This window comes from Tursiops truncatus, chromosome 2, assembly GCF_011762595.2.
Source record: "Tursiops truncatus isolate mTurTru1 chromosome 2, mTurTru1.mat.Y, whole genome shotgun sequence".
Lineage (NCBI taxonomy): Eukaryota > Metazoa > Chordata > Mammalia > Artiodactyla > Delphinidae > Tursiops > Tursiops truncatus.
This window is the reverse complement of record NC_047035.1, coordinates 106151199-106177100: the sequence shown is the minus strand read 5'-3', so window position 1 is coordinate 106177100 and position 25902 is coordinate 106151199. Positions and strand designations below refer to the sequence as shown.

At 47.8% G+C, this 25902-nt stretch overlaps 1 protein-coding gene across 4 annotated transcripts in view; it reads left to right on the top strand.

Annotated features, from left to right (window-relative positions):
• The window catches only part of DAPK2 (death associated protein kinase 2), a 135881-nt gene that overhangs the window by 18012 nt on the left and 91967 nt on the right, over positions 1 to 25902 (top strand). For all 4 annotated transcript variants that reach the window (XM_033851780.2, XM_073801137.1, XM_073801138.1 and 1 more), the window contains one exon: positions 4879 to 4976. In XM_033851780.2, the coding sequence (XP_033707671.1) occupies positions 4900 to 4976 (77 nt within the window). In that variant the 5' untranslated portion in view covers positions 4879 to 4899. The remainder of the gene's footprint in view (positions 1 to 4878; positions 4977 to 25902) is intronic.

The window sequence follows — 25902 nt, the reverse complement described above, 5'->3', positions numbered from 1 at the left end:
TCTGTGTAAGGTATTCCTGGGAGAGCCCTGGTGACTGAGGGGTGCTGGTACGTTGGCCTCTTCACGATTTCCTCCGGAGTCCTGTTCTTCCCCAAACCACCCATCTCCCAAGATGTGTTTTTAGCACCTGAAGTGGCCCCATTCGGCAGCTTTGGGAGAGGCTTGGGCAGGGGGTGCAGGGGTGTGTGGATTTGAGTGGGTGTGTGCTGGCTTGGGGTGAGCTTCCCACTGGCAGGAAGAAGACCTGAACTGACCCTGACCCTCTCCCTAAGGCCTCCCTGGTTGTTAGATGTGGGGGGTGACCAAGCAGGCTGCCCAGCGGAGCTGGACCTTTACCAGGAAGATAGTTTTCTCATGTCAGCTTAGGCAGGTGGCTGATCTCAGAGCCCCAGCTTCCTCATCAGAGATCAGGGTGGGTCAAAGCCTCCAATGCATGGAGGGCCACTGTAATGCCGGATGCCCCTCCCTTCTGTTGGCAGCCTCCTCCTGAATGTGATGGGGGGGGGGTGTGAGGGGGCAGTCATGGTCCCATTTCACAGACTTGCACTGGGTGAGGATCTCTGAGAGTTCAGCAGGGTGAGCTGGGGCCCATGGGGGAGGGGCTTAGTAGGGTTGAAACTTCCTTATGGGATGATCCTCCAGCCCTGGAGGCCTCCTCCCAGGTTGTCCCTCAGGAGGCCACCGACTTCGTAACCCTCGTGCCACCATTGGAGGGTTGAGGGTACTGTCAACAGAAGCTGGGGGAAGAGCAGCTGGAGTGGGCTAGCTGTGTGACTTTTAGCAAGTCCTTCCCCCCATCTGGATCTCAGTTTCCTCCTCTTGTAAAACAAGTGGGTTTGACCAGACAGCAGTGGTTTTCAAACTCCTCCCACCCATGAGTTCTCACTCGGAACCCCAACATATAGTGTAGATAAAGTGGAACTTCTCTGGCTCCCCTTCCTCATGCTGGTGGCTCCTGAGCAGAGTCTAAAAATCCCCTAGATGTTCTTACAGATCTCTTTCTGTGAGGTTTTGGGAAATCTGTGTTAACCTTTCAGAAGTGTTGCCTAGTATTAGGGTTGGGGGGCAGGAATGTGAATTCTAGAGATTCCATTAAGAGAAATGTAGGCATTAAGATGGGCCTCAACCTTGGAATGTCTGGAGCCGATGGATGGCCTGTGCCCCTGGCCAAAAGTTGTAGCTGTGCCCTCTGCCATGTGGTTTCATCTTTTCAGGGCCAGAAAGATGCCTGTATCTCTGGGTCCTTCTCCGGGTCCTAGCTGGTGACTGTAATTCCACCTCAGGACGTCTCCCCTTTGGTTTCATGTGTCTAAACTGGTAAAATGCGAATTCATCTTGGGGAGGGACGTTATGAAGGGGCTTTGAGTTGTTATCAGCTGCTTCTACCGGATGAGCTTTCTGAGCAGCAGCCTTGAGAAAGACAGCTGGGGCACTAAATTTACATCAGCCAACATTCATGGAGTGCCTGCTGTGTACCAGCTACCGCAAGGGGACAGAAGTGAGAATGTCACAACTCCTGCCCTCGTGAGGCTCCAAGACAACAGGCAGGAGGGAGGGAACTCACATTTGTTGGAACTGTCCAAGGACCGTGAAAAACACTTTACATATGTTATCTCATTTGTCCAGTAGATATCAGACTCGTGTTTTAATTATGTAAAATTTTGATTGCATACAAAATAACTGTACATACCATCAAGAAGCAGCACTGTCAGCACCCAGAAACCTCCCTGTGTCCCCTTCCTGGCACAACCCCTGACCGAGGCGTAACAACTATTACGACTTCTAGCGCCATGGATTTGTTTTACCTAGAGGGAATCACACAGTCTGTAATCTTCTGTGTCTGGCTTTTCTCATTCAACATTATGTTTGTGAGTCTCGTCCACATTGTTGCAGGGAGCAGTAGTTCACTTTTTCTCATTGTTGTATAATAATTTCATTGTATGGGTATAACTCAATTTATTTATCCATTCTTGTCGATGGCCATTTGGTTGTTTCCAATTTTTAGTGATTACTGACAGTGCTGCTGTGAACGTTCTTACGTGGACCATTTTGGAAAACATCCGCATGTGTTTCTCTTAGGTCCATAGAAACTGACCAATAGTTTTCCAAAGCAGTCCCAGTGTATACTCTCCCTAGCAGTTTTGAAAGTTCTCCAGATATTCACTAACACTAGGCATTGTCTAGACTTATTTCCTATGTAAGTAATTTGAAGCCCAGAAAAGTTGTCTTGTGCTGTTTGCTAGTAAGTGGCAGAGCCGGGATATGAACCCAGGCCTCTGTGCCTGTGGAACCTGTACTCTCTCCCTCTGGGTTACACATTGACATAGATTATGAAATAAGCCAGAACGTGATAAGCTCTAACCCTAAACATGTGTAAAGAGCACTCTTTGGGAATTTAAAGAGGAAGAGAGTTTTAATCTGTTTTGGCAAGAAAAAGGGTCATGGAGGCTCATAGAGATGGTAGCATTTGAGCCTGGCTTTGTGGGAAGGGAACAGTTTTGCTAGGAGGGCTTTCCAGGTGCCACCCCCCAACCCCCTGAAAAGGGCCCAGCTTGAGCTTGGGTGTGGCAGGGGTGAAAGTTTTGGGGGAATGGGAAAGGTCTACTTTTGCCTGTAATATAGGATTTATGGGGGAGGGGGCTATGCTGAAATGGTGAGTTGAGGCCAAACTGGTGAGCCTGGTTTGAGCTTAGGGGACTCCCCTGGCCCCCAAGTTCTGATCACTCAGGATGTGGAGCACAAGGCAGGGGCTCATTGTTTCTGGGGAGGTGGGGCTTCTTCAAATCCAGCTCAGCTCCCGATAGCGAATGCAGCTGGCCTCTTGCCAAATGGAGGACCATAGCTGTTCCTGGGACTGTTCTCAGGGTATCTGCCAACAGAATTTTTTTGGAGTTTTCTGCTTCCATCTAGCTGTGGGAAATTAGTAGCTACTGTCACCTCCACCCCCAGGATCTGACCCAGATGGTTTATTTGGAAGTATTTTTTCAGCAAAAAGATGACGATAGATAGCAGTCCTGCCCCCTCCCTCAGTGCTAGCCTCAGGAGGTTTGCCAGGAATGGGGGTTGGGGGCAAAGGGGGCCAAACTTCTGACTCTGATCAAGCCAAACTTGCCAGGAGAATCCCAGTACCTTTTCCTCAGAAGGGAACAGAATTGGTGCCTCAATGGCTATGGGAAGCAGAAACACAAACAATGGCCTGGAATGAGTCAAATAACAATAATAATCATCGTTCTTATTTGCCCAGCAGTTTATGTCCTTATCACAATGGATCCTCACGTGGATGTGTGAAGTATGTGATATAGACGTGATCACTCCAGTTTACAGAGGAGGGGGATTGAATCCCAGAGAGGGTGCCAACGTGCTATGGGTCACATGGCTAATATACACCCAGATTAGCCTAGAACCGGGGATCCTGGAGCCTGCTTTTCTCAGGATTCCATGCTTGCCAGGCCCTGGATGAGCATGGAGTGAAGACCAAGCAGGGAGGAGGATGTGTGATGCACAGGCAGGAGGTTGGCAGGTGGCCCTGAGAGTAAGGCCTGGGAGCCAGGCCAGCTCTGCCTGGAGGTCTTCAGGGATGTGTGTGACTCGATGGAAGGGAGGGAGGCAGGTGGCATGTTGGTACCAGAGCTCTGGTTTGTAGGGGGCAGAGGTGGAGGAAAGAGGGTGAAATGTATACATCACCTGAGAGTTAGAACAGCTTCAGCCACTTGGCACTGATGAGACGTGCCCTTAGGTAATGGTGCCTCCACACAGCCTGGTGAAAACAGTCTTTTGGGGGTTCATGGGGCCCGGCCGTGGTTGGCCTCTGATTGCCAGGCAGAAGAAAAGCTGCCAGCACTAGCCAAAAGGAGCTCCGAGAGGCCTTTGCTAATGACTCTTGAAAGATGCATCCACAGGTAGCTGGTTTTATCTTTGTGATGTGCAGGCTGTGTCCTGGGCCCTGTCCTCGGGGTGCTGTCCAGGGTGGCATGTGGCTGTCCCAGGAATGGGTGAGCTCCTTAGGGCAGGAGGATCCCAAGGGAGGATGCAGACCGTCTCTTTTGGTGGAGTGGTGGGTGCTCTGTGTGGTTCAGAGTAGTCCTGTGGTTCTCATTAAGGTGCCCTGGGTAGGCAGAGTTAGCTCCATTTTACAGATGAGGAAACAGCCTCCTCCCGCTGACAAGAGATGAGGCCGTAGAGCTAGTTGTGGACAAAATTGCACCTAGAACCTCAGGCTCCTAACTCCTGGTGCCCACTGTAATTTGTCACACCACTCCCAGGCATCTTTCCCTTAGGGTGATGAGAGAGAGTTTGAAATCAGTTCAGACTCCAAGTTGGGTGGCACAGCGCCTGTAGGAGCTGAGGTCATGCACATCCCTTACCTTTCTACTGCATTTTGTGGTTTATAAAATTAATTTCCTGATTTGCAGTGGTGTTTACAGTACTAATCCCTTTTACAGATGAGGAAGTTAAGACTCTGCAGTTTAAATGACGTAGGCAACTGTGGGACTTGAACCTGGAACTTCTGACTCAAAAACGAGTTCTGTTTTTCCTGCATCACAGCTGCCTCTTTTCTCAGTAGACCTGAATTTCATGAGAACAAATTGCCAAAGTTGCCCATGGTCCTGTTTCTCTGAACTTGTTCAGAGCAGATCTGAAGAAGTGAGGAGGGCTATTTTTGTCTCCTTAACAAATGTGATTAATATAAATCAAATAAGAATGGTACATCATTGGTCACAGGTGAGGAAAGGCTTGATCAAGGCTGTTCTTGAGGAATGAGGGCTGTGGGTTATCTTTGAATTATGAGCTCCCAGGCAGCCAATTACTTTTGGGCCTAGATTCAGGCTGGTACCAATTGACACGTCTGTCCTAACCTCAGGTTTTTTCATGTTTCAGGGCTGTACGCTCCAGGCCTCAATGAGGAGCCCAAACATGGAGACGTTCAAGCAGGAGAAGGTGGAGGACTTTTATGACATCGGGGAGGAGCTGGGGAGGTAAGTGGCTGTGAGAGGTGTACTGGTCAGTAGATCTTGTAGGTCATGGGCTTGTCACAGGACTCGTGGGAAGCTTTAAAAACAGTCCTGAGGTTTACTCATCTTCATGGGTGCCTCTGCAAGGAATCATCCCTCTGGAAATGGAGACTTGCCAGCAGAAAGGACTAGAATTGCTGAGTTCTGTGTTTTCAGTATAACCTGGCTGACAGTTAACGGCAAATCTAAATGATTCTTGTTGTACCTGTTACTTTGCTCCCAAAATCCTCCCCAGGCTCTGGACTGAGATATGACCTGTTGGTTTTCTTCTCCGAATCCCACTTGGGATTCTCCGTGGCTCCCAGGTGTTTTTTTTTTTTTAACGTTTATTTATTTATTTAGCTGTGCTGGGTCTTAGTTGCGGCACGTGGGCTCTTAGTTGCAGCATGTGGGATCTAGTTCCCTGACCAGGGATTGAACCCGGGCCCCCTGCATTGGGAGCATGAACTCTTAACTACTGGACCACCAAGGAAGTCCCTCCACAGCTCTCAGGATTTTGTTCTGTAAGCTCAGAGCCTGAATGGGAGGGGAAATCATCCTCCTGAAAATGGCTTTAGATTGAGTGACAAGCCACATGAGCCTAGTTGTGAAGGTTCTTCAGATCTGAGTTATTGGGTGCATTTTCAGGTTTGCTAAACCCACAACACAGACAGGGGTAAACTCAGATCTGAAAGTAGTTACTGTCTGGAGAGAAATGATTTTCTGAAGCTCTCTTCTTGCCTCTCATTTGTAACAACTGCTAGTATTCGGGTGGTATTTTAATGACTACAGAACACCAATCTTGGAGTTTGAGTCTCACAACAATTCATGAAATGGGAATTATTTTTACTCTTATTTTTCTTGAGGAAACTGTGGTCCAATGAGCTTAAGCAAGTTGCTCAGCCAGCAAGTGACATGGCCAACGTCTGGCCCGTCCAGTCTGTGCCTGCACACCTGTCATGCTGTCTCCAGTGCACATGGTTCTTGCACACTCACACATACTTGCAGTACACCCGGCCCAACCCCTCCACACACCCAGCAGAGTAAAAATCTGGGGGTTCAGGACCTTCACTGTATCCATGATGCACAACGGGAGCCTTTCCCTTTAAAGAGCTCCTGTGTCAGGACTAATTCTCTTACTTTCTTTTCTTCTCTTTTGTTTATTTTTTGCAAATATATGTATATGTTTATTTCCTTTTATTTTAAGCACACTGGATTTATAGGTTAGTGTTTTAATACAGTTTTAAATATTACATCTTAATGTATCATACAGGTTTGCTCATGTCATTAAATATTTTAAATGCAATTTTATATTCCCTTGTATATGCATGCCCCAATTATTCAGCCATTTCCCCTACTGTTAAAAATATGCAGTTTCCATTTATTTTTTTAAAATTTTCATTGCTAAAGCTATAGTGAACATCCCTTAACAGACATTTCTGATCCTGTTTTTGACTGTTTCCTTAAGATAGATAGCTAGAAGTTGGGTCACTGGGTACTTTTATTTAAAAAAAAAAACTAGAAAGAACTTCAAAGCCAGAGGAGCCTTACTCAGAGAAGAATGGAAAATGCAGTTATGGGAATTCCCTGGTGATCCAGTGGTTAGGATTCGGTGCTTTCACTGCCGGGCCGGGTTCAATCCCTGGTCAGGGAACTAAGAACTAAAATCCTGCAAGCCGCGTGGTGAGGCCAGAAAGAAGAAAGTGCGGTTTCTTCAAGTTTAGGGAGTGCTTGTCCTGCTTGGCTGGATGGGTCAAGAAGCAAGTGTCTGCAGAGTCCCAGAGTGTCCCAGAGGGGGAGATTCCTCAGCCTTCTGTCTGGGCCATTGCCACTGGCAATCCGGGGCCTGTGAAGGGCTGGGAAGAGGCTGGAGGGTGGTCAGCTGGACTCTGCCTCTGAGTGAGAAGCGAGGGTCTCTTCGCCTCGGGCGCTTCTCCTGAACTTGGTGATGCCGAGGGCAAAGTGGCACCCTTAGCCACAGACCCTGGCAGGCCCTACCAGTGGCTTTTGATTCGATGGCCCCATGTTGGCCATGTCCTGTGTGTAAGGGTCTGTGCTAAGTGCCCTGGGTACAGAGATGAGCATGACACGGGGAGTCTTTGCCCTCCTGGAGCTCCAGCCTGGCTGTAGGGGCAGCTGTGCACATAACAAGGGCAGCGTTGGATGGGATTATGTCGGGTGGGCTGTGAGCTGAGAAGTTAGGAATTGGGGGGGTGGGCTTGGGCTCTGAAGAAGGAAGTAGACGTTTCCCGTGGAATTCATCTGTTATTCCTTCTTAGTCCTGTCTCTCCCCCATTCCATACCTCAGAGCTATTAGAACTGGAAGAGACCTCATGCTCTGGGGTCCTCCATCTACAACAGGGTGTGAAGGCCCCAGGTACCTCACAGCCTGGGGAGCCTTGGAGGAACCTCCCCTCCGCCCCCCGGTACCTGCAACTTTTGTAAGGTTCTAAGGTGCTGGCTGGACATAGGGTGAGTAAGAGGCAGCAAAGGTCTGAGGCCTTTGGAATGGCTTGTCGTCCTAGGATTTGTGGTCTAGAGCAGGGGTCCCCAACCCCTGGTACCGGTCCACAGCCTGTTAGGAACCGGGCCGCACAGCAGGAGGTGAGTGGCAGGCAAGTGGGCAAAGCTTCGTCTGCGGCTCCCCATCGCTCTCATTACCGCCTGAGCCATCCCCCCTCCCCGTCCGTGGAAAAATCGTCTTCCACGAAAACGGTCCCTGGTGCCAAAAAGGTTGGGGACCGCTGGTCTCGAGGTCCGATGAGCTGGAAGGCCTTTAGAGGTCTTTCTTCCAAGACCCTCGTCGGACAGTTCAGGAAACTGAGCCTCAGAGAGGGGAAGAGTCTTGCCGGGGGCCATAAACAGGCTGGAACTAGAGCTGCCTTCAGATGACTGCTGGACTTCAGAAGGGGCAGTGCTATCTGTCTCTCCTCCTCTCTTTTCTTCATGTAACACACTGTTGCGGGTGTACCTCGTGCCAGGCGTTGTCCAAGGCAGCGACGAACAAAATCGACGTTCCTGTCCTCTTGCAGCTTGTGTTCCATTGGGAACAAGTGATTGAGGGATCACAGAAGGACAAGTCACTATAGAGCGTGTGATGGGCTATGAAAGGAGAGAGAGGGATGCTCTGAGAGAGAATAGGGGATGTAGTTTGCCCTGGGTGGCTGGGGAGGCTGCTCTGAGGAAGTGGCTGAGGGTAAATACGCAGGCAGGGGAAGCAGCGTGGATGCAGGCCCCGAGGTGGGGAGAGCCTGGGACCTGAGCTGCTGTCAGGAGGCCAGTGTGGCCGTGGAACGCGAGCTGGGGGCAAGCAGTGCTAGATGAGGTCGGATATATAGCAGGAGGCCAGACCCAGCCTGCGAGCTCTCTGCCAACACAGACTGGTGGAGAGATTTGGCCTTTGGGGACACACAGTTTGAGGTCTGGGTCCCTTTCCTAGCTGTGCAACCTTAGGACAACTTACTTGACCTCTCTGAGCCTGAGTATTTTTTACCTGTAAGATAGGAATAATAACAGTAGCTACCTCGTGGTTGTGGGGATTAAATGGGATGCTGAGTCTGCGGTGTCCCTCACAGAGCTGGGCACAGGAGGTGTTCAGTGAACAAGAGCTTCTGGCCTTTGAAGTAAGTTTGGGTGTCAAGGCCCCGTCTCCCACTTCTAGAGCCTCCCAGCAGGACAGTGTGGGTCTCTGCAGGAGGAACAGCAGGAGGGGTTGTTCTTACGTTTGGGAGGAGCTTTATGTAAACCTGCTTCCTCGGCTGTCCGTGAGCACCCTCCCCTAGACTCAGGGCTGTCTCATTGACTTTAGCTCCTCCTTAAGTCCTTACTATGCAAAAATGAAAATGAGTGAGAGTCACTTTTCCTTTTTTTACCTGTAATGACAGATGGAGCTCACACAAACATCATGCTGAACGAAGGAAACCAGATTCAAAAGAGCCCATATGGAATAATTCCATCTGTGTCAAATTCAAGACAGGCAAAATGAATCCCTGGTGCTAGAAATCAGAACAGTGGTTATTCTTGAGGGACTAGTGACTGAAAGGGGGCATGAGGGGGATTTCTGGGGGACAGGTATTGTTCTATTTCTTGATCTGGGTACCTGTTTCACTGATGTGTTAATTTCCTGAAAGTATGTTAAGCCATACTTGTATATGTACATTTTCTTGCATGTATATTGTATCTGAACTAAAACTATACATTAACAAACAGGGAATCTTTAAGTCCACTCCCTGCCCTGGTCTGGTCCCCAAAGGGCATGTTTCTGATGCCTTTGGAGGCCTTGTATGTCCTTATCCTACAAATAAGAGAACATCTGTGAGAAAAGCTGCAGAATCCAGCTTTGGATGTGGACATCATGCCCTGGCCTGAGAGTCTTGGGCACGGCTGGGGCCCACCTGGCCCTGCGCCTCTCACCTGATTTTCTGGCTTACATTTCGGCCCCAGCCTGCTGGGGATGCTGGAGGTTGTCAGCTGTTTCTGGGAACAGTTGGAGAAATGCTGGCCTGCAGCTTCTGGCCTCTCCCAGCCTGGGTAGCCACTGTAGGGCAGAGCAAGGCTCATAAAGAGAAACCCATCTAACCCCTCATTTTATAGATGAAGCTAAGACCAGAGAGGGGAAGTGACTTGTCCAAGGTCACACGGTGAACAGGTGATAGATCAGGGTGGGCACTGGTGGTCTGACTCCTACTCTAGGGCTCTGGCTACCACACCATAAGGACCCACAAAGCACAAACTTATTTTTCTCTTTAATTTTACTGCTTTTGGGGAGTGGGGGAGAATATATAGTAGGGTAGTCTTTTTTCTTTGACCTTGAGGGTAGGGTAGGAGGGTCAGAGTCAGAAAGGTAAGCATTTGGGAAGGATTGATGTTCCCTGGGGAAGGGTGCTGGTGGATAGGCCCAATGATGACTACTGTGTGTCTAAGGGTACAAGGTAATTTAATGTAAGCAGCATATAATGATCAGTGGTTTCTTTTTTCCTATACCTACATTACTTCACTTAGATTTTTAAATTATTAGATGAACATAAAATCATAAAATATTACTGTTGAACTGGATCTCAACAAGCATTTAGTCCAGATCTCCGTTTCATAGACAAGAAAAGTGAGGCCCAGAGAAGGGAGGTGATTTGTCCAAAGTCACAGAGCCAGCAATACAGGAGCTGAAACTTAAAGAAGCTTTTCAACTACACTGTGCTGGTTTAAACAGAGGAACACCTCTCTATATGTAAATTCAACTTTTATCCACAGCCCTCACCTCTCTCAGGGAGCCTATCTCACCATTCATTACCCCACACATCCCATCATAACCTCCCCAGCTCCCCTGGTGAAGATAGCGGCCAGAAGCCCTGCTACGTATAGGAGGCTCACACGTGCAAGGCACACTGCTAGGCACTTAACCTGCAGAATCCCCTTTTATAGGGATAGGAGCCTTGGGCCGTGGAAGGAGCCACTGCTCTCAAGCCTCACCCTTCCTAAACAGGCTGAGGAATTCCTTGGGACAGCTGCCTGCCAGACCTGAGTCTCCCAATGGGGTCCTCTGCGGTTAAGCTCACCCACCGCACGTGCAGCTTAGCCAGAGCAACTTCTTTTGGGAGAGAAACAAAAAACCTCCAGGAAACGTATAGAGCTCAGGTGTACCCAGGCTGGGCTCTATAGCCCCGTCTAGCCACAAAGCTCTATAGAAAACAATAATAATAGGTGTTTGGATTTACCTGTCTCTGTCCTTGGGAAAAAGCGTTTCCAAGATGAACTTGGAGGCGAAGGGGGTTTTATTATTTCTTTTTAAATTAAAAAAAATTTTTTTATTGTAGAAGTCATGCATGGCATATGTCATAAACTTATGAACAGTTAGAGTAGAGCTCCCTCTGTCCTCCCTCTAAGTCTCACATCCACAGGTAGACTTTGATGATAATTGTCTTCTGTTGCCCTTCAGAACTTAGTCTAAGTAAAGCAAGTGTGAATGTAGACCCAGATGGGATCATACGACCAGAACAATCTACAACTTGCTTTTCTCACTTAATGAAATACATTGAATATCTTTTTACAGTATATAGATCTATGAGACTTACTTTGGAGGAAAGTTTTTTTTTTTTTTAAATAAAACATTTAAGAAGACAGTTTAAGCCAACAAAAGATTAGCAGCCTTAACCTAGCAACTGTTTTTATTTCTGAGTCTTACCTTCTAATCTATCTATGGCTATTTCTCATGCCCACACAGCCTCTCCTCTTTTGTGTCTGCTTGAGGCCTGCATGTGCTCAGAGTTAACATTCCCCCAAGCGCTAAGCTCCTGGGGGCAGGTTGCCTAGACCAAGGGGAGCAGGAGAAATTCTCAGGCCCTGGGATGACCGGTGATGAGATTAGGCCTATCTCACATTTGTTTGTGCTGGCCTGTCAACTCTTTGAAGGCAGGTCCGCAACTGCTCTCCTATTTTGAGCATCACGGCAGCACTGGGACAGAGGCCAGAGGTCCCCAAATCTTCTGTGACTTCTCTTTGCTCTCGCTCTTCTCTCACTCTTGGAAAAATTAAACTTTTCCCTCAAGGTCAGGATCAAATGCCATCTCTCCTAGCAAAGCCTGCCATGACCCACTCCCTCTACACCTACCCCCTCTACCACACCCCCTCTATGGACTGTATTACCTCTTATTCTGGACCCACACCTCTTTTAAGTGCTAATGTCATCGTACCTCATGTTACACAGAAGGTTCACCTGGTCATCTTCCCTGCTGGACCCAGGGTCCTCCATGCTGGGCTCCTGCGTACTTTATCTTTTATCCTTTCATTTTCTGCCCCTATCCACCTCCCCACCACACCCTCCACCCTGCCACAACCCCAATAGCGTCCAGCCCAGGCCTTTTACGCTTGATAAGCGCTCAACTCCCACAGACACCACAGTTAACTGCAGAGCTGTTTGGAACCTGCCTTGGTTCCAAAAACTCAGCCAAGCCCCCAGCTCCCATAGGCCTTGGAATGAACGAACGTCCAGGATTCCCCAAACACAAAGTGAGAAACAAAACACACTCCATTTCCTGGACACACATTGTTTTTTTCTTCTTACTCTTTTTTTTTTTTTGGCTGCCGCGCGCAGCATGCAGGGTCTTAGTTCCCCGACCAGGGATCGAACCCAGGCTCCCTGCAGTGGAAGTGCGAAGTCTTAACCACGGGACTGCCAGGGAAGTCCCCATTACTCTTTTTTTTTTTTTTAATTGAAGTATAGTTGATTTACAATGTTGTGTTAGTTTCAGGTATACAGGAAAGTGATTTTAGCTATATATATATATTCTTTTTCGGATTCTTTTCCATTATAGGTTATTATAAGATATTGAATATAGTTCCCTGTGCTATACAGTAGGTCCTTGTTGTTTATTTTATATATAGTAGTGGACACACATTATTGTATTTAATCCTGGTAGCACCTTGTGAAGCAGCTGCTATTCCCATTTTACACATGAAGAAATTCAGTCTCCAAAATGTTAGGTAACTGGCTCAAGAAATACAGACCACCTACCTTATCAAGGAGAAGGCAAGTGGGAAATTCCACTTCGTGCAACACAGCAAATCTCAGAGAAAGTCAGAAATAAAAGCCAGAAACTTCTCTAGTCAGAGCCCTGTTTGCCTCCCTGGGCTGGGATTCTCATGCTTGTCTGATCACACACATGCTTATATTTCCTGCTGCCGGAAAGTGAAAGTGACCGACCTAAGTTAAGAATCTTCTGCCCTCATGTCAGTATCTGTGCCGAGTACTTCCCATCTTCTGGAACAGTATGAGCTGGATCACATTCCCACTTCACAGTTGTGAAAACTGAGGCTCAGAGAAGTTTTACAGTGGCGGCTGGTCACTCATGCCAAAAAAGCTCTGACTGCTAACACCGAGCTTGTCTGTGCCAGGCCCAGGAAGCCCTCAGCTTGGTGTTAGTGGCAAGGAGGTCTTTTGGGCCACAGCTGCGCCCCAGACAAGCCAGTGGTTTCCAAAACGTGAGTGAGCGTGTGTGGATGTGTAAGTGCACGTCTGTACTCATTGTCACAGTCCAGAGACTCTTCCCAGGCACCCACTGGGTGCTGGGTACCGTGATGGATAGAGGAGACTTAGGGCTCAGGCCTTACCCTAGAAGAGGTTAGGGCTCAGTTGTGGCACAGGGGTACTCTCCTCCAAAGCTAATGAAATGAGACGTTGGAACAGGCCACAAGCTAATAGGGGGACCCCCAAACATGTGCCAGTTGTTCAGCGGAGGAAGCTGTCACCCTGTGTGGGGCAGCTCCTCACGGTGTAATCCTGGAGATGGCACGTAACCACCTCAAGGTCAGGACTCTGCCGAAGACTGAGAAGCAGCAGGCCCGGGCTTGGGCAAGAGGGCGCGTGGAGAGGGTTGAAGGGAGGGAGCTGCCAGGAGGACAGGCGACTGCAGGGGCCCTGGATGACAGAGGCCCTGGAGGAAGGAGGGAGGCGCCTTTATCACCCATTGTCAGGCAAACAAAGCACAAAGTCACTCAAACAAAGTGGCTGCATTGCACATGCTTCAGTCAGAAGCTGGCACATGGTGCAAACCGCTTGCCCCGAGGTAGCGGTCTCATTGAGCTCAGTTTGCATTATGAAAATTGTAAGAGCGAGAGGGAGGTCCTATGTGAGGATAATTGAAACCGTTATATACCTGTATCTACGGGACACACTTTCCTTTCTACTTATATATCGCCAGCCTGTACATTTTGCATTGTGTTGTTTTTTGACTCAACATTGTTTTATGTTTACCTTTCCATGTACCCAGAGTCCGTATAACCGAAAAATATTTTTGTTTCAAAATAATTTCAAATTTAATAGCAACATTTTCAGACTAACAGAACTCCTGTATATCCTTCATATACAGGAACTCCTGTATATCCTATTCTAGGAATAGGTGGACTTGCTCCTCCCAAATAGACAGACCAGGTTTTAACATTTTGTCGCCTCCTCCCTTGCTGTCTCCCTCCTTCCCCACTTTCTCCTTCTCCTCCTGCCTTTCTTCCCTCTTTTTCTTTCCTTCAGTTTCTTCTTTCCTTTCCTTCTTTCTGTCTATCTACCTATCTACCTACCTACTTACCTATTATTGTTTCCGAGCCGTTTGGGAGTTGGTTGCGGACACTATGCCTCTTTATCCTCAATGCTTCATTATGCATCTCCTAAGGACACGGGCGTTCTCTTTCATAACCACAGTACAACTTTCAAATTCAGGACATTTCACTCTGATATAATATTTTTATCTAAGCTATCATTCTTGTTCCAATTTTGTCAATTTTCCCATTAGTGTTCTTTAAAAAAATTTTTTTTAAATTTTATACAATTTTAAAAAGTTAAACTCCATTTACAGTTATTACAAAATATTGGATGTGTTCCCCGTGTTGTATAATACATCGTTGTAGCCTATCTTACACCCAACTGTTTGTACCTCCCACTCCCCAGCTAGTGTTTTTTATTTATATATTTATTTAAAATATTTTATTTATTTATTTGGTCGTGCCGGGTCTTAGTTGCAGCAGGCGGGCTCCTTAATTGCAGCATGCGAACTCTTAGTTTTGGCATGCATGTAGGATCTAGTTCCCCGACCAGGGATTGAACCTGGGCCCCCTGTATTGGAAGCTTGGAGTCTTAACCACTGTACCACCAGGGAAGTCCCCCAACTAGCAGTTTTTCTCCCTGCTAAACAGGATCCAGTGAAGATCATATACTGCATCTCCTTGTCGTATATCTTTAGTCTCCTTTAACCTGAAACAGTTCCTCAGCCTTTCTTTGACTTTCATGACAAGATATTTTTGAAGAATACTGGCCTTTTAAAACAAATAGATACAGTCCGTATGTTTTCATTAACTTCATAATAATCTGCTATATAAACATCCCCAATTTACTAAACTTTCCCTATTGTTTCTCACTACTAAAAATAAGTGTTTCTGTGAACATATTTGTTAATTTCCTCTCTGCATTATTTCTGCCAGTGTATTCTCAGAGGTGGAATACAAGGTCAGAGGTTATGGCTGATTTGTGTAATGATTGAAACTAGAAATACTGAACCAGTTTACCAGGTCACCAGCATGTGCTTATTTCCTTATGGCTTTGCCAATACCCTTTCATTATTTTTGTGTAGTTTAAGAGTTTTGTAAAGACACCTTAATATTTTCACTGTGGAGAAATTTAAAGTGGTTGAAGTCTTCTGTGCTTCTCCCTTAATTCCAAATCTTGTTCTCTGTGCTACTTTACCTTTTTTCATGGTGTTTCTATTGCATTTTCATAGATATTTTGAAGTTCTGATAGCAACACAAGGCAGGTAAGGCAAGTATAATCATTCCCATTTTATAAGTGATGAAAATGAGGCCCCATCAGGACTGGAGGCAGAGGTCTTCCTGTAGACGGATGGTGTTGCCTTCCTCCCCCAAGAGGTAGAGGGTATTCAAGGTCTTTGGGGGACCCCAGAACTCTGGCAAAGGGTTCCACTTCTTTGTCTCTACTTTTAGAAGCTGGCTGGAATGTTGTGGGGTTTTTTTGGCCACGTGGCTTGTGGGATTTTAGTTCCCGGACCAGGGATTGAAACTGGGCCCTCAGCAGTGACAGCCCAGAGTCCTAACCACTGGACCACCAGGGAATTCCCTGGAATGGTTCTATAAGAAGGTTTTCTGTGAGGTGCTATTGGGAGAGGGGGTGCTTGGGGAGAAGTGTGTTTTGAGGGCGAAGGCGAGAGCTTGGTTTCCCTGTATTCTCCCTTGCTGGGGAGACCAAGGTGAGGGGTAAGAGCCACGGCCAGTGGTGGGAGTTAGGGCCTTAGGTACCCATCACCTCAGCTGCAGTAAAGCACCAGGGCTCTGGCAGTGCAGGTGGGAGGCCATATGAAGCCCTCCAGAGCCTCCCACAGAGGAGATGCTGCAGCCTTCAGAGTCTCTCTTCTGGAGATTGCTCTAGCCCCCAGAGCAGCCTTCAACAGGCTTTAAAGCCCAAGAACTTTAACCTGCAAGGGCTCCGACATTGTCTAGTCCAGGGGATGGGAAACTATAGCCCTACAGTCAATACCACCTACTTTCAATGGCCCTGGAGCTAAGAATTTTTTTTTTTTACAAAGTGTGTGTGTGTGTTTTTTTTTAACTTTATTGGAGTATAATTGCTTTACAATGTTGTGTTAGTTTCTGCTGTATAACGAAGTTAATCAGCTATACGTATACATATATCCCCATATCCCCTCCCTCTTGAGCGTCCCTCCCACCCTCCTTTTCCCACCCCTCTAGGTGGTCACAGACACCGAAAGAATGGGTTTTATAGATGACCAGTTGCAATAGATTTGATGGTTGGAACACTAACTTTGGACCCCAATTAAGCAAACTGTTATCTGCCCCTGCAATTCCATTCTTCTCATGGCAGACCTGTATTACCAAAAACAAACAAAACAGAATAAGACAAATGCAATTCTTATTATATTTTGAGTTTCATCAGTTAAAATTTTGTGGAAATTTAGTTTTCTCCTTTGTTATGTGAGTACCTACTCTGTGCTTCCAGTGCAGGAGGTGCAGATTTGATCCTGGGTCGGGGAATTGGGATCCCACATGGTGCAGGGCCAAAAATACTACTACTACTAATAATAACAATAAATAATAATATCCTGGATTTTACTTTATGGCTCTCAATGCCTAAAGTATTTACCATCTGACTCTTTGTGGAAAAAACGTGTCCACTCCTGATCTACTCCCAGTATGGTTTACTAGTTAAGCAGCAAAACTTTAAAAAAGTGACTTATTCTGGGGTGGGGGACAGGATAGAAACAGATCAAAGTGAGGTGCAGTTATGTAAAAGGAGGAAGAAGAGGTGAGCAGCGGTCCACCTGCGCCCCTTCCCTGCCCTCCGTCTCACACAGCCCGTGAGGAACCTCCGAGAAGCCCAGTTTCAAAACCACTGTCCATGTCAGTCTGTCCTGTCCTGCAGGGAGTGCTGGGGTGGAAGACGGGAAGGGAGGTCTGGGTATTAGGGATTGTGCATCCTCTCTAAACCTGGCCCTGCACTGGTCATGGGCTGTTACCTAGTTTAACCCTCTTGCAGCCCTACGGGGTGGCCGGCGTTTCTCCCACTTTGCAGATAAGGAAGCTGAAGCTTGGAGAACTTAACTAACTTGCCGAGGGAAGTGTCACAGCTGGGATTTAAACCCATGACTTCTGACTCCCGGTCCAGTGCTCTTTGGGGGCTGGGGTGGGTACCAAGCTGCCCAAGATTTTTCTTTCTGCCTGTGACCCTGGGCTCCCCTCCAGAGAACAGGGGAGGAGGTGGATACGGTTGTTTAGTGGTTTATTGGGGAATCTGCTGAGAGCCCAGTTGTCCTTGTTTAATCCATTTCCACGGCTGACACTGCTCCCCTGCCCACGCCCACCCCCTGGCTGCCTTCATCTAAGCCTGAGACCTCAGTGCCCTAATCTTGAATCCTGAGCTGCTGGTCCTTGGTGGCCTGGCCACACGGCCTGGAGGGTGATGAATTATCCTTCCCTCCTGGGGGTGAGGTTTATTTGGCACCCTGGGCCCAGGGCCCACCAGCTAAAGAGGAGAACTGGGCTGCTCAGGGGCTGCAGTACGGTCCTGGGAGGCAAACGCTCCTACTGGTGTCATGGAGGAGACAGGGAGACGGGGCAGAGGGGGAAAGGCAGCTGAGGGCCCCAGCAGGAGGACGGGCTCGGGGCAGCAGGCTGATGAGCCCTAGCCTGGTGGTGACTACTCCGGGTGCTGCGGCCACCGGGCCCAGGTGTGATCCCGGCTCTGCTACTGTGAGCCGCTGGACCTGGGGCAGCTTCACGCTCATAGGCTCCGTTTCTTTGTGCTAAGATGGTCCCATTTCTCACAGGGTTGTTTTCCAGCCTTCTGGGGTCCCCTCCTTTAGTGTCCAAATAAGAATAATGAGCATTCCATTCCAGGACAACAGGAAGTCCTGTTCCTGACTGAGCATTTCTGGGTCTCCCCAGGGAGGGCTCACATCCTCCTTGTTGCCTTAGGTCCTTGGACTCAGGACCTCTTTCTCCTTCGAGACAAGGCAGCGCTCCCTCTGTGACCCTGTCTCAGGCACGGACTCAGGCCCGTTTCTGAGTGCCTCCCTTGCCACTGAGGCTGCTTGCAGGATAAACTGAGTTTCGGGTAGTGAGAGGAATTTCTGCAGAGAAGGAAACAACTTCAAGTGGGGTAATAGATACCTCCGCTCCCCTGACTCCTGCCATCTGCCATGATGCTGAGGCCTTCCAGGACCCCTCCCCAGGCCCGAGATCTGCTACCATCCTTATACTTACCTCCCCAAAGAGACCCCTATTCTTTCACATATAGATGTTACAGCCTCTCCCTGAAAGGACCCTGGGCCTCTCTTTTCCAGAACCAAAGATCCTTTAAAGTTTTTCCCATGCAAAAAGCCGTCTCTGACCATCCCCCCCACCCCACCTCCACCCCATTTCGGAGTCTTTTGCCTTCCTTATTACCAGTAACAGTTCTGAGCAGCTTTCAAAGTGATTCTTTTCCCATTCCTAGCACAGATGTAAGGGGCATAGCCTGGCATGTGGGAAGTACCCAGCAAACGGTTGAAGATATGGACAAGGTGATGCTAAAAGCCCAGCGGTCAGTTGTTTTGAAGAGCTCATAGGGAGGAGCTGGGTTGGGCTGCTTCTCCTCTGTTACCTCATTTGATCATGAGCCTCCACAGTGGAGTAGATGGGCAGGGAGGAAGTCACCGTCCCCATTTTATAGATATGGAAACAGAGGCACAAAGACCCAGCCCTACCCTTGAGAGCAGGGTGGCCAGGTGGAGTGGAGATAAGGCTGGTGTCCACAGGGGTTTGTAAACACAGGTCCAAGTAGCAATCTTGAAAAGATTTCTTAGAGAAAGAGATTGTATAAGACACCTTTGGACCCAGCTAAATCAGCAGTGTTTCCAGAGTTTGGAATTGTGAAATTCTTTCTGATGTTTCAGCTGAGCCCTGATGTAAGAGCCTTCCTGGGGTCCACACATGCCTCTGAGATTTCAGCTTTCTGCTGGTCAGGAAGCACTGCCACGCCCTGGCTAAGCCGGTTTGGCTCCACCAACTGCCACCCCAATTCCCCTGGTTCCCAGTGTTGTTACCATCCAGGAAGTTCTGCGTCTGGACCATCTCCGGGGCAGCTGATCCACCCCTCTCCAATACACAGTCAAGAATTTGTCTCTCAGGCTCAGGTATTAAACCTAGGTACGAATCCCAGTTTTACTACTCACTGCCTGTGTTACCTTGGGTAAGTTACTTCACCTCTCTGAGCCTTGGTTTTCTCATCTGTGGAATTGAGAACATACCACCTACTTTATCAGGCCAGGATTTGAACCTCCATCTCTCCTGACTCTAGAGGATTGAATGAGATTATGAGCGAAACATGTAGCACAGCGATTGTCGTCTTGGGTAGTATATATGAATCAGAGGAGGTTTAAAACAAACACACATGTATACATGCCAGGGATTCAGATTTAGAAGGTCTGGGGTGGCACTCTGGCATCCATATTTTTTAAAGTGTCCCAATTTGTGTAGACTGTACACCTGGATCCAAGATCACTTCTTCAAAATGGTACTTGAGACACAAAGTAAGCTCCCAGAGCTGTTGGTTTACTCCTTGCTTCCCTGATTGAGCAAGTCTGTTATCCTCTATCGCGGTGGGCCATGTTAATTTTACCTCTGTGTTCGGTCACAAAGACCCCTGCTGGGATTCCCACCCACCCCCAACTTGTGCATGGTGTCTGCCATACCTGATATTCCTTTCTTGCTAAAACTACCCTCTTTCCTCTTCCGCCCTGAGCCCCTCACAGCCCCCTGCCCCATAGAGTGGAGCTGGGCTGGCTCTTGTGCAGGGGTGGCCCCCTGACTGGAGCAGGGATGTTCACTTGACCCAAGAGTGACCCATTCATTGGCTATTTGGTGTCCTATGAGATGGCTGGGCTGAAAAAGCTCTGCCCACTAGGACCAGTGATATATTAGCCAAAAGCCAATTAGGTGGCCTCTCTGTGAGACTTGATGCACAGTGAGGAGGGCATGGGGCTGCCACAGAAGATGCAGTGATTCCACGAGCTAATTCCTTTGTGGCTTCTAGGTTCACTTTCTCTTCCTGTGTGTATCCTTCCAGTGACCGCCTTTTCCTCAAAGAGCCTAGGTTGCATGCCTTCCCTGTGTTATCTGTGTCTCACCCATGCCCGGAGCCCTGCTCCAGTTCTACCATGCCCAAGTTCTGCTTCCTTACAGAGGCCTGTCCTGACTACTGCAGGCATGTTGACTGCAGGCAGGGTTGGGTACACCTGTTCTACGTACCTGCAGCATGTTGTGGATTCCCTAGTTGTCATTATTTGCCTTTGAGTCTGTTCCCGCCGTCTCTGGCATCGCCCCTTAACAAAAAGCTACCCTAAAGCAGCTTGCAGTCCAGTGAGCTTTCCAATCATAGGATCTGGAGGTCATTCTCTTTTATCTCCCAGTGCCTTACCCAGTGACAGGCACATAGTAGGTACACAATAAATGTTCGAATGAGTTCTGGTTTCAGTTGGCTCCCGGGGTCTCTATTCTGGCTTTGCACTGTGACCTTAAGGAAGTTTCTCTTCCTCTCCGGTTCTCAGTTCCATTTCCCCCCTCAGCTCTAAAATGTCATGAGGCTATGAAATACCCTTCAAACATCTGTTGGGTAGGAGATGCTTTGATGGGCATAGGGAGGGGTGGAGAGGGGAGTGAGCGCAGAGATGTAGTTTATACCTTCTAGGAGCTTAAAGAGAGGTTGCAGGGACACATAAACAAACAAACAAATAACCTCAGCAGCAATTCAAGAGCTGTCAGAACATAGTGCAGCCAAAAGAACGTTCCAGACCATCTATGTGATACTAGTTCAGAACATGGCTACCTCCATGGACTGGCACAGTCAGAACAGGTTTTGGGAGATGAGAGCTAAGTGAGGCACTGAAGGATGGGTGGGATTTGAATAGGCCGAGCAGTGAGTGTGGGCATTCTAGGAATAGGTGGACCTGAGCCTCCCAAATAGGCAGGAAAACGCAAGGTGTGTGTGAGAGAGTGGGTCCCCCGGAAACTGGATGACGTGTTCTGATAGGGAAGCAGTGCATGAGCCTGGAGTAGCAAGGAGGGGATGGACAAAAGTCTAAGCTGCCATTAAAGGTTTACTAGTGTTGGTATTGATCACAGTGAGGGGAGGTGGGAAGAATGAGGGGAAGTTAGGACTATGGTTGATTTAATTGTCTTTTACTTATACTCTCTGTATTTTCTTAAAAAAACTTTAAACATGTATTTCTTATGTCATATAGGACAAATTGCTTTTTAAGTATTTCATGCTCAGGAGTTTGGACTTCATACTGGTTTTAAGCTGGAAGAAAGGTTAATGGGACTGAATGGGGGAAAGGGTCATGGGGGACTTCCCTGTTGGCGCAGTGGTTAAGAATCCACCTGCCGATGCAGGGGACACGGGTTCGATCCCTGGTCCGGGAAGATCCCACATGCCGTGGAGCAACTAAGCCCGTGCGCCACAACTACTGAAGCCCGCATGCGTAGAGCCCGTGCTCCGCAACAAGAGAAGCCACTGCAATGAGAAGCCTGCGCACCGCAACGAAGAGTAGCCCCTGCTCGCCGCAACTAGAGAAAGCCCTCGCGCAGCAGCGAAGACCCAGTGCAGCCAAAAATAAATAAGTTAATTAATTAAAAAAAGAAAAAAGGAAAGGGTCATGGGAGGTGGCCCAGTGAGGAGTGAATCGCTGTAAAGAATGTGAGGGGGGCTTCCCTGGTGGCGTAGTGGTTGGGAGTCCGCCTGCCAATGCAGGGGACAAGGGTTTGTGCCCCGGTCCAGGAAGATCCCACATGCCGCGGAGCGGCTGGGCCAGTGAGCCATGGCCACTGGGCCTGCGCGTCCGGAGCCACAACGGGAGAGGCCACAACAGTGAGAGACCCGCGTACCGCAAAAAAAAAAAAAAAAAAAAAAAAAAGAATGTGAGGGGAGGAGGACCTGGAAGCTTCTCAAGGGAAGGATGGAGGCTTCACTGACTTGTATCCTTCACACAGAAAGAAAGGACTCAGTAAACCCTTGTAGAAAGATTAGCAAATCAGGGTGGCAGCCCCTAAGAGAGAAGGTAAAGTGATGGTGAGGATTCACACTGGTTCCTGCAGTGAGTCTCCCATCTCTTTTGCCAGAAAAATTCTGGCAGATACCCTGGGAAGTTTGGAAAGAGTCATTTGTCATTGTCCTCACTGGGCCACCTCCCATGACCCTTTTCTTTTTTTTAGATTTAATTTATTAATTTATTATTAATTAATTAATTTATTTTTGGCTGCGTTGGGTCTTCATTGCTTTCTCTAGTTGCAGCGAGCGGGGGCTACTCTTCGGTGCGGAGGCTTCTCAAAACTTAAAACTATTCAAATGTTAATAACTGCAGGTGCTCATTTAACAATAACAGTGTTGTACATTTCTTTTCTCTCTGCGAGATTGTCCAGAAGCCTATAGCATTGCCAAGATTGTCCAAGCCTTTTTTAAAAAAATTTTTATTGGAGTATAGTTGATTTACAATGTTGTGTTAGTTTCAGGTGTACAGAAAAGTGAATCAGTTATACATATACATATATCCACTCCTTTTTAGATTCTTTTCCCATATAGGTCATTACAGAGTATTGAGTAGAGTTCCCTGTGCTATACAACAGGTCCTTATTAGTTATCTCTTTTACGTTTAGTAGTGTGTTTATGTTAATCCCAACCTCCACCTTTCCCCTTTGGTAACCATAAGTTTGTTTTCTAAGTCTGTGAGTCTGTTTCTGTTTTGTAAATAAGTTCATTTGTGTCATTTTTTAGATTCCACATCCAAGCCTTTTAATGACATGTTCTTTTCCTCCTTCTGCGCACCTTCTCTCTCATCTTCCTTCCTTTCTTCTACTAGTTGTACTCAGCCCTCAAGTCCGGTGAAAAGTCTCCTGTCCTTCTGAAGCCTTCCCATGGGTATTTCCCCCAGCTTCAGCCATCTATCCAGCTTCCAGCATCCATAGCCCTTACAATCTCTGCCTCATACATAATTGTTCTGAAGCAGAAGGTTTCCTGGACGTTCATTCTGTATTCTGAGCCAAACCGTGAGCCCCTTGTAGGCAGAGGCTAAGGTTTATCATTCTTAGTTTTCCCACCACCATTAGCATAGAGCTGGATCCGTAGTAGGTGCTCAGTAAACACAGGGGCTGGTGTTAACCATAAATTGTACTCAGCCAGCACTGCGCCCCTGAGGGCTTGAGTTTGTGTTTCCAAGCCCAGGAGAAGGTAGAAATGCAGTGGCATTATTTTCATCACAGTCCTGTTCACACGACCTTCTTTGTTTTCTTGCCTGGAGGGGGTGGAGCAGGGGAACAAGCCAAGTGTGCAGAGCTGTTTGACATCCCAGCAGCTGTACAGAATGCTCACTTGTTCTCCCCTTTCATGTGCCAGAATTGCCGCACATCCCAGCTTCTTCCTGCACTGGTGTTAGCCTTGTGGCCTCTGTCCTGCTCCTGCTTCTCCAGGAAGTGGCTGAGCCTGGTTCTGCGAACCCCAACGGGGTATCTAGTCCCAGATAGAGAAGATGCCAGAGCTTCCCCTTGTGGGCAGCAACCAATCTCAACTGAGGAGGTGCCGTGGAAGTTCCAGGTCACGGTGGTGGCTTTCTTGGGGCTTTCTGAGGATAAGAGAAATGCAAAGATTCATCTGCGGCATCTGAGCCATCAGCCATGGACTTAAAGACCTTGATTCAAGTTCCACTTTAGCTGTCAATATGCTTTGTGACTTTGGGCGAGACACCTTCCCTTTCTGGGCCATGCAGCACTTTGGTGGTGCAAGTGGAACCTGATTGCAGGTCTCCTTGCTCCTGGTGCTTCCTCTTTCTCCTATTCCACAGAAACACTACAGGTATTTGATATCACACCAAGTCACCTACCCTTTCACTTTTGACTTGTTCCTGTTAGTACCTGAGGTGCTCTTGAGAGTAGGGACTTTCTTCAGAGGCCTGCTGTCAGAGATCTACCCCCAAAACGTGATTCTCCTACATTTCATTCCTTTCAGCTTCAGACATCTTGGGGCTACGTGATGGGTCTGTTTGTCTCTCTTTTTTAAAATTAAAGTATATGGGCTCCCTTGGTGGTGCAGTGGTTGAGAGTCCGCCTGCCGATGCAGGGGACACGGTTTCGTGCCGCGGTCCGGGAAGATCCCGCATGCCGCGGAGTGTCTGGACCCGTGAACCATGGCTGCTGAGCCTGCGCGTCCAGAGCCTGTGCTCGCAACAGGAGAGGCCACAACAGTGAGAGGCCCGCGTACCGAAAAAAAAAAAAAAAAAGTATAGTTGATTTATAATGTTCTGTTAGTTTCTGGTGTACAGGAAACTGATTCAGTTATACGTATATATAACATATTCTTTTTTCTTATCCTTTTCCATTATGGTTTATTACAGGATATTGAATATAGCTCCCTATGCTATACAGTAGGACCTGACCTTGTTATTTAGTGTCTGTCTCTTTTGACAGCTGCAAAGAGATCCTTCCAGAAAAGGTGGGCCAAGTGACACTGCTTTGTTGAAGCAAGTAATGCCGTCCCATGACTGGGCTCCATAAAGATTTGTCATACGAACAGATGAATGAGTGAATGAATGAATGAATTCTAGCAAGAGGCAAGAGAATTGATGATGCCATGGGATCACCTGAATCATCACTGTAAGAGACCAGGGCAGTCTTGGGAAGACCCCTCTGTGAAACTGACCATCTTAGGGCAGCACTTGCCCAATTTCCAGTCCTGATGAAATGGGTTCTGTCCCCCACTGCCACCCCAGCTCTCTCTCCATGTCGATGCATTCAGCAAGACCGTGCAGCGGGAGCTGGTGTGCGAGTAAAGGCGTCCTGGCTTTGGTTCTGCCGCTGCATGTGCTTAGGCAAATCCTTTCCCTCCCCAGGGGATCTCGGTTTCCCATCTCTAATGTTTAAGTGCCTTCCAGCACTAGCCTCCTGTGACTGTATGATCATGTGAAGCATCCTTGCTGGGTCAGAGGCCACCTACTCACCAGGGCAGGAGTCACCAAGGGCCATGGCACAGTAAAGCCTCCGGTGCCACTGAGACTGCTGTCGCTGAGATTAGACAGGGATGCTTGGCATCGAGGCTGTGCCCAGGGCCTGTTTTAGCAACACGGCTAGTAAATATTGACTCTGTGGCACGAAAATGGAAAGCAGAGATGACTGTGTTAACTCTCTCAGAGGGCAGAAGTTCACCAAGTCCTGATAAGACAAGATGTAGTTACGCAATCTGTGGGCGTATCATTGACAAATACGTTGTTTAGGGCTGGGGAGAGCTGAAAATAGGACAAGGGAGCCTTCACGGCTGATCCACGGCTGCTGTCCCGTTGGCATAAGCTGGCCTGCCGGTTCATCGTTCATTTTTAAATGAATGGATACTTACATTCTTGAAGGATAGAGAAAAAAGACTGTAAGGAAATACACCAAAACATTCACTGTGACATTCTCTAGAGATGGTGAAATTGCCAGTAATTAAAAACTATTTTTCACAGTCTACAACAATCACATTACTTATAATCAGAAAAAGGTAATGTATTAGAAATAAAATACCCTTTTTTGAAGAGTCTGAAGGAACTTTCAGAATCTTCTAAGTACTTCAGATCTTTGTGTTTTGCCTACTGGACATTGTGTGGTAACGTCGCTCTCAAAAAACAAGAAAACTCCATATGAGAGAAGGTACTCTTCAGAATAAACCCTGATCTAAGCGTGTTTATGTATTGATTTGTACCCGTGAAAGCAGAACGTGGTGGGATAAAATTCCAGTCACTTGAGATAGCAGGATTTTTTTTTTCTATGTAAACAAACACTGCTTTGAGTGCTTTCTGTTTGCCAGCCCTGTATTCTACAGTGACCAGGCCCGGCTTGGCCC